Here is a 9688-nt window from a genome sequence, read left to right as displayed (position 1 = left end):
CTTTTAATCATAACTATTATATACATTAAGTATAATATAGTTTACACATCTTGTACACATAAATGATGGATTTTATCCTGAAATCATTCAACTCTTCCTCACTAATTTTGTAGGTTATATTTCCTCCAATCATTATGTGTAATATCTCAAGATCTGGGAGAGAGTGTAAATAGACACTAAACAGTATATCCTTGATATTAATTATACAGCACCATAGTTGGTCCCTCAACTCGGAAGTATAAGTACACTGTAGCACTAGATGTGTCATTGGGTCTTGATATAAAAACCCACATTTATGACATAATTCCATGGTAGTCAAGCTACGGATGGTTACAACTATTGTCATTATATATTGTATATATTCTCTGTATTGAGGAAATCGAAGCGCTAGCTTCCATAAAGTATTAGGTTTGAGTTGGTTATGTATTTCTCGAAACCTTGTAAAATCATTATCAACTTTCATACGTTCCTTTAGATTGTGTCCCTCATATTTCATTACAGAATTGTATGCTGTGGTTTTCCAATCACTTTTCTTTCGAAAGATTCCAGTTTCAACAAAATTATCTAGATTTTGATGCAACGAATACTTTTTTAATATTTTGACTATGTCGGGGATGAATCCGTTCTGGTACGGTCTACCTAGTCGAAACAAAAAGAGTCTTGTAATAAAAACTTTATAAACAAGAGACATTGGTTTCATTCTACACAATCTTCCCAAGAATAATAATTTTCTAATGTCTATATATGCCTCAATAGAGGTCCAACCAAGTAAGGATGTACACATGTCTGTTCTGGTTCTTTTTTCAAACCCTTGAATACGTTTAACAATAAAATGTTGTGCTCTTTCTAACATTATTATTTCGGTTTTTGTCAATTGCCAAAGCTCGCACCCGTATAAGGCGGATGGATAAACTTTAATTTTGATCAGCTTCGCTACTGTTAAAGGGTTGAGAGCACAAGGATGTGCACCGGAACGAACAAGGGACATCGTACCCGATCTTAACTTATTACATGCAAGTGTTGTTCTCTCAAAAGAGTTCTGTTTAGAGTTTAATAATATACCAACATGTGTAATGCCGTCAGTCTGTGGCATAATACAATTGTAGAGATAAAGATCTTTATACATAGTACAAGTTCTACTACTTGGGTTTGTGAAATTTACAATTTTGCTTTTTACAGCAGATAATGAAAAACGCCATTTTTTACTATAATTCTCACATATTGATATCATTTTCTGAAGACTTTTAAGACTCGTACTCACCAGACAAATGTCATCTGCCTGTGTAGGAACATTAACATTTAAATCAACAATTACTGCACCTAAACCAGAATTCTCTATTTCATTTAATAAATCGTTAATAAATACTAAATACATTTTGGCAGACAACGCCCCTCCTTGTAATATTCCACGTTCCATTTTGAGCATGGAGGACTTTAATCCATTAAATAAAACACAACTTTCAACATTTGTATACATGCATTTTAGTAAAATCCACGTCTTGGCGTTTAGACCCAATTCATAAATTTTGTACAATAATCCAGCGTGCCACACAGTGTCAAACGCTTTGTTACTATCTAAGAAAGCAACGTGGACGTTGGAACCGTATTCAATATTATGACTAATGCATTCTTGAAGACTGAATGATGTGCATAAACTACACAAATTCTTTTGATAAGCAGACTGTTGTATATTTGGAAATACACGGGAATTTAAAACTCGTTGAATTCTTTGTGATAAAACCATTTCAAACATTTTAAATAATATAGGTAATAATGTAATCCCCCTGTAGCTATTGGGGTCTTCTTTCTTTTTACCTTGACCTTTATACAAAGTTATAATAATACCTTTTTTCCAGCCATTTGGAATATATTCATTTTTTATAACATTATTAAATAAGGTGGCGATATATTCAAAAAGTGTTGTTCCACCGTGTTTAATATGTTCATATACTATACCGTCCCACCCCCCTGCTTTTTTTAGATTTGAGACCTCTAGACACCAAGGCAATTTCCGAGGTGGTGATGCATTCATTCAGGTATATATCTTCCTCATTATGAACTTGTTTTTCAATTTCATTCACAAGGTTTATGATTTCTCTTTGGAACGCATTGTCAAATTCTTCATTAGGTTTATCTTGGAACAGATTTTCAAAATGTGACGCCCACGCTTCGACAATGTTTTTTGGGTCTCGTAAAATTATATTGTTGTATTTCATTTCGGTTTGAGGTTATATATCTAGTATCAGCTGGGTGATGTCCTGACGGGTTATATTTCTTGTATCAGCTGGGTGATGTCCTGACCGGTTATATATCTTGTATCAGCTGGGTGATTGGGTGATGTCCTGACGGGTTATATATTTTGTATCAGCTGGGTGATGTCCTGACGGGTTATATATCTTGTATCAGCTGGGTGATGTCCTGACAGGTTATAATCTTGTATCAGCTGGGTGATGTCATGACAGGTTATATATCTTGTATCAGCTGGGTGATGTCCTGACAGGTTATATATATATTATCAGCTGGGTGATGTCCTGACAGGTTATATATCTAGTATCAGATGGGTGATGTCCTGACAGGTTATATATCTTGTATCAGCTGGGTGATTGTCTGACGGGTATATATCTTGTATCAGCTGGATGATGTCCTGACGGGTTATATATCTTGTATCAGCTGGGTGATGTCCTGACGGGTTATATATCTTGTATCAGCTGGGTGATGTCCTGACGGGTTATATATCTTGTATCAGCTGGGTGATGTCCTGACGGGTTATATATCTTGTATCAGCTGGGTGATGTCCTGACGGGTTATATATCTTGTATCAGCTGGGTGATGTCCTGACGGGTTATATATCTTGTATCAGCTGGGTGATGTCCTGACGGGTTATATATCTTGTATCAGCTGGGTGATGTCCTGACGGGTTATATATCTTGTATCAGCTGGGTGATGTCCTGACGGGTTATATATCTTGTATCAGCTGGGTGATGTCCTGACGGGTTATATATCTTGTATCAGCTGGGTGATGTCCTGACGGGTTATATATCTTGTATCAGCTGGGTGATGTCCTGACGGGTTATATATCTTGTATCAGCTGGGTGATGTCCTGACGGGTTATATATCTTGTATCAGCTGGGTGATGTCCTGACGGGTTATATATCTTGTATCAGCTGGGTGATGTCCTGACGGGTTATATATCTTGTATCAGCTGGGTGATGTCCTGACGGGTTATATATCTTGTATCAGCTGGGTGATGTCCTGACGGGTTATATATCTTGTATCAGCTGGGTGATGTCCTGACGGGTTATATATCTTGTATCAGCTGGGTGATGTCCTGACGGGTTATATATCTTGTATCAGCTGGGTGATGTCCTGACGGGTTATATATCTTGTATCAGCTGGGTGATGTCCTGACGGGTTATATATCTTGTATCAGCTGGGTGATGTCCTGACGGGTTATATATCTTGTATCAGCTGGGTGATGTCCTGACGGGTTATATATCTTGTATCAGCTGGGTGATGTCCTGACGGGTTATATATCTTGTATCAGCTGGGTGATGTCCTGACGGGTTATATATCTTGTATCAGCTGGGTGATGTCCTGACGGGTTATATATCTTGTATCAGCTGGGTGATGTCCTGACGGGTTATATATCTTGTATCAGCTGGGTGATGTCCTGACGGGTTATATATCTTGTATCAGCTGGGTGATGTCCTGACGGGTTATATATCTTGTATCAGCTGGGTGATGTCCTGACGGGTTATATATCTTGTATCAGCTGGGTGATGTCCTGACGGGTTATATATCTTGTATCAGCTGGGTGATGTCCTGACGGGTTATATATCTTGTATCAGCTGGGTGATGTCCTGACGGGTTATATATCTTGTATCAGCTGGGTGATGTCCTGACGGGTTATATATCTTGTATCAGCTGGGTGATGTCCTGACGGGTTATATATCTTGTATCAGCTGGGTGATGTCCTGACGGGTTATATATCTTGTATCAGCTGGGTGATGTCCTGACGGGTTATATATCTTGTATCAGCTGGGTGATGTCCTGACGGGTTATATATCTTGTATCAGCTGGGTGATGTCCTGACGGGTTATATATCTTGTATCAGCTGGGTGATGTCCTGACGGGTTATATATCTTGTATCAGCTGGGTGATGTCCTGACGGGTTATATATCTTGTATCAGCTGGGTGATGTCCTGACGGGTTATATATCTTGTATCAGCTGGGTGATGTTCTGACGGGTATATATATATTATCAGCTGGGTGATGTCCTGACGTGTATATATATTATCAGCTGGGTGATGTCCTGACGGGTATATATATATTATCAGCTGGGTGATGTCCTGACGGGTATATATATATTATCAGCTGGGTGATGTCCTGACGTGTATATATATTATCAGCTGGGTGATGTCCTGACGGGTATATATATATTATCAGCTGGGTGATGTCCTGACGGGTATATATATATTATCAGCTGGGTGATGTCCTGACGTGTATATATATTATCAGCTGGGTGATGTCCTGACGGGTATATATATATTACATAAACAACGTATTTGGACAAGTCTACCAGCATTAGCGTTACATACATTAAGTTATATGTAAACAGTTGTATTGATCTATAACACATTATTATCTCGACTTTACTTATGCTGTACCATTATGTAAGTAAATACAATTAGACCATCGACTATTGTCTAGACATAGTATACATGTATTGTATTCTATTATTAGATTTCGAGTTCGATGGCTTTAATTCAGAGAATATCTAAATATACACGTGAAGTGATGGTTATCAGTAACAAGACACGGAAACAATTGTTCTGGAAGTGCACGGAAAAAATCACCATATCGCTACAATAGTGCCATTTGTCAGATACAAATATCTATAACCTAGTATATATAGCTAGTATACTGTCGGGATCAAATACTCTTTTATCTTTATAAATTACGGCTGAGTAATTGAGATTGATAACACTAATTTACATGTGGAAATACTACACGTGATCATTGTAATTATAGGCTACGTAGGATGTGCAGAACTTACTATTCAAGTCAATCTCGTTCCATTATTTGTTGTCATTACCCAATTATATGTCGACATTTTTGTAAACAGTCATGATCAGCTCTATAGAAATTAACTTCACATCAATTATGAAACAAGTTTCAACTCATATTAACCACTCTTTTTGATCCGAATTGAAGTGCCCAGGGGGTCTTAATGAGGGAGGAGCTATGCTTGAGTACCCGAAGAACACTCATATTGTCGGGCAGGTAACTCGGAACCTTATTCACGTTAAAATGGGGAATCGATTCCCGGTCGTCTTAATTACAGGCGAAGCGCTATCCACTTCGCCAGCATGTCACCTACTTTATTTACTTAGCCACTAAGTCTTCTGAGTCCTTCCAACATCTTTCTAACTTCTGATGACCTTTTGTCGGATATAACATTTTATACCACGTCAGAATCCACGGAGGTGAGTAGATTCTCACAGCTCCACTATTTCTTCAATACGTAAACTATGTGCGGCCCATTCTACAGCTATGCGTGCATACCAACAGGCAAGATGTGGCATTAACTTAGTTCGGAATAATTCTTTTCTTAAATGAAGGTTGTATTACATTTTAACACATACCGATAGAAATTGTTTACCTATTATTTACCTGTGTACGTACATAGGCGATAGTTAATATGTTATCATCCGTTACCGTTACTGCGAAACTGCGAAAATATGTCTGAGAAAGCTTTATCTAATTATATTTATTTGTCTAATTGCAAAACAAAAAGTTATAAAGTATATTAGTTAATAAATAGACAACAGTTTTGATAAATATTGCGATCCCAGCCAGTAAATATAAACGCATGTTCCGTTAATATAAGTAGGCGAGCCAAGGGTGATAACTCCCATTTACTATGAGAGTCATCTATTGTTTGCCTGTCGCATCGCCGATTTGGGATTGGTTCTCTACGTTTTCTTCGATTAGATTTATTTTTTCAATATGTCTTCTGGCCTGGTAAGATGAAAGCCGGGCAAGTAATATGAACACGTCACGTGTTATACATTAAGGTCTAAAGTCAAACATTTGCTTACAAGGGACAGTCGTATGGCAAAGATTGATATCCTATTAAAGTTAGTTCCGTTATTAAGATTAAACCAGGAAGCAGGATGATACCAAACCCACGATACTTATGTGATCTGGACACACAGCTTGAGATATGGAGTGGCTAGGCTTATCATGGTACACATAAGGCCAACAGTGTCCCCGACAGAAGTGTCCTCTTCCGTCGATAGGACTAGGATAGATAAGTTCTCAGATACCCTAGATCATTTCTGGTCCGAACAAAACGAACTCGAATAGTGTGATCTGACACGGATCTAAACTGTCAGTCGCTTAGAACGGTCATTGTATATCATATATTTGCGTCAAGAAGTTAGTGTGAATATTACAAGTATTTGTTTTGTTTTTGTATTGTTTAACGGCCCATCGACAATGTAAGTCATTTAGGGCCAAATATTAAAAGTAACTATAGACTGTAGTGCATAACACAGCAGGTGTTAAATATATAACAGACTTAATGTTAAATGTCTAAAAGTTAATTTAGATTGCTATAAATATTATGTAGGTCATTGTACAAGTATTTTGCAACAACTGAAGCTATATATCAATACATTCTTTGCTTTTCTGCAACTCCCATTTACCCATGAAACAAAATGGCCACCAATAAACGTGCTTCTGGTTAAAACTTCGTTTGTTATTGACTGATTTCCATGAAAGTTTGTGCTTAGGCGTATTATGATGTACCTGCAAACTCGAACGCGACCTCGATTTTAACATTGAAAATAGTGACCGCAGTGACTGGCTCCTGGTTGGTCGCTTAGTCGAAGTTCAGTTATTATATAATCATTAGGGGTGTAAAGTTTACCGAAAGTCGATCTAAACCCCTAAAACATGTAAAATTACTTTGAAGATCTTGGTTTAGTTCAAAATATAGCTGTTACGAATTATCAGGTAACTGTGGTTGATATTATTGCCAACTCGTACATGATTCATATCTTAGTGTGCATACGCTATATCGGTCGTCTAGTACGTCAGTCTGATGAAGGGGACAGAAGAAATATCACACTAGTCATACAAGCATCAATGTCACCGGTTGCGCTGGTTGTAACCCGTTTACAATGTATATTAACCAACCTGATGAGAATGTTTCAACACCCGCCCCCGTGCTCCTAAAAGGATCCTCCTGGATACCTAAACATTAACCTGTAACCATAACCATTAATATGGTTAACCAAAAATATTAACTGGTAAACCAAAATATTAACCTGGTCTTTGTCTTTTACATAAATCTGGTTCTGAAAGCCTCACTACATCAGTCACTATACAAACCTTATTAACCTTCACGAGGTGCTAATGTCTTCTACAAGCTTTTGTCGGTCAGTAATTTAATGATATCGTTTATACGACCCACGTCATTAAGACGTTAACTGATTGCATACCATTTAGTAGATGATTTGATTTACTGACAAAATAGTTGAATATGCGTCTGTGTACCTTAAATAGTTTGGTATACGTTATGTTCTGATCATAAATTTGACAATGCGTAATATTTATTCATCTGAGTAGTTGGTTTTCACTATGACTTCGTCATGAGCTTTGCCATTTTGTAATTGACCTACCTGAGCCGTGGCGCCCTTGACCTTCTGTGTGACCTCGTACGTAGTGCGTTTATCGGCGATCTCCATATGTCGCTGATCGGGGTTGGGGTCATCTTGGGGTAGAAAGGTGTCCAAGTGAAGGATACTGTAATGAAAGTTGGCCTTGACCCACCTGTAGATGGGAAACATGAAAATATCGCAGGGACTGGCCTCGTTCCGGACCTCGATGGTGTCCACGTACCACTCGGAAGCGACTCCGGCCTTATCCCGCCACATTTCGATTTTAGATATACTTCTGACGTCCACATCGTCCCTCACTGTAAAATTGTCCGTCCGTCCGCGCTCAAAATCATCACGGAATAAGTTATCCAGTTTGGCTGGAGAAGTCTTCTGACCGCATGCTCCGTGAAGCACTATTCGAATATTTGCGTCGGTTCCCGCTTTTTTTCGATCCCCAGTTTTGACCACGATGTTGTACGAGCTAGATGATGCTGACATGATGACACAGGGACTATGTGTTTGACACAGACGCTGTCTGACCGCCCTGGTTCCATGTTGCGGGAGACTTTTTGCGTTGCCCGTACTCCTAAGTCTGCTTATCAATGTCGCTGGCCGCACCAGCATTTGATTGATGTTCGACCACATGATTCAAAGATCTACATCCACGTGATTGCACAGAGAATTAGAGGCACATCACCTCGGCACTAAAGTGACACAAACGGTCTCGTTACGTGCTTTACTTCACTATACTTACAGTGTACCGTTACAGACAAAAATAAACAAGGACGGAATTTAACCCTCGTCCACACTGTTAAAGTCTTTAACCGTACGCTTACACTTCCAGTCGGATGTATAAATAGGCGAGATAAGTATACGATTTCCGGCCTTTTTTTAATCAACAATCGTTTCTCTTTCTTTGTACAAATTCTCGCCACAAGATTAATAAAGGCACTGTGTGTACTTAGGCTGCGTGTGTAATGTTATAGGTCCGTTGAATTGGAGTATAGTTCATGAGATTAGTAGAGGATTTCAAACGCGTCAGTCAATAGGTTAGTGTTTGTTCCCACAAAGCCGACGTGCGCTGTTCTATATATTGACAGGTCGGGTACCAGATATCCTCTCCTCCCTTGACGAGTGCGCTGTTCTATATATTGGCAGGTCGGGTACCAGATATCCTCTCCTCCAGTGACGAGTGCGCTGTTCTATATATTGGCAGGTCGGGTACCAGATATCCTCTCCGCCATTGACGAGTGCGCTGTTCTATATATTGGCAGGTCGGGTACCAGATATCCTCTCCTCCATCGACGAGTGCGCTGTTCTATATATTGAGAGGTCGGGTACCAGATATCCTCTCCGCCATTGACGAGTGCGCTGTTCTATATATTGGCAGGTCGGGTACCAGATATCCTCTCCTCCCTTGACGAGTGCGCTGTTCTATATATTGGCAGGTCGGGTACCAGATATCCTCTCCTCCAGTGACGAGTGCGCTGTTCTATATATTGAGAGGTCGGGTACCAGATATCCTCTCCGCCATTGACGAGTGCGCTGTTCTATATATTGACAGATCGGGTACCAGATATCCTCTCCTCTATTGACGAGTGCGCTGTTCTATGTATTGACAGGTCGGGTACCAGATATTCTCTCCTCCATTGACGAGTGCGCTGTTATATATATTGACAGGTCGGGTACCAGATGTCCTCTCCTCCATTGACGAGTGCGCCGTTCTATATATTGACAGGCCGGGTACCAGATATCCTCTCCTCCAGTGACGAGTGCGCTGTTCTATATATTGAGAGGTCGGGTACCAGATATCCTCTCCTCCATCGACGAGTGCGCTGTTCTATATATTGAGAGGTCGGGTACCAGATATCCTCTCCTCCCTTGACGAGTGCGCTGTTCTATATATTGGCAGGTCGGGTACCAGATATCCTCTCCGCCATTGACGAGTGCGCTGTTCTATATATTGACAGGCCGGGTACCAGATATCCTCTCCTCCATCGACGAGTGCGCTGTTCTATATA

At 39.8% G+C, this 9688-nt stretch overlaps 1 protein-coding gene across 1 annotated transcript in view; it reads right to left on the bottom strand.

Annotated features, from left to right (window-relative positions):
- Nucleotides 1-8515, bottom strand: part of LOC110458673 (arachidonate 5-lipoxygenase-like) — a 74199-nt gene extending 65684 nt beyond the window's left edge. Inside the window, exon 1 of the mRNA XM_021510509.1 lies at nt 7689-8515. Within this exon, the coding sequence (XP_021366184.1) occupies nt 7689-8312 (624 nt within the window). The 5' untranslated portion in view covers nt 8313-8515. The remainder of the gene's footprint in view (nt 1-7688) is intronic.
- Nucleotides 8516-9688: the final 1173 nt, after the last annotated feature.

Source organism: Mizuhopecten yessoensis, unplaced genomic scaffold, assembly GCF_002113885.1.
Source record: "Mizuhopecten yessoensis strain PY_sf001 unplaced genomic scaffold, ASM211388v2 scaffold9685, whole genome shotgun sequence".
In the NCBI taxonomy this organism is placed as follows: Eukaryota; Metazoa; Mollusca; class Bivalvia; order Pectinida; family Pectinidae; genus Mizuhopecten; species Mizuhopecten yessoensis.
Note: the sequence above shows the minus strand (reverse complement) of the source record. Positions and strands in the feature narration are given on the sequence as shown.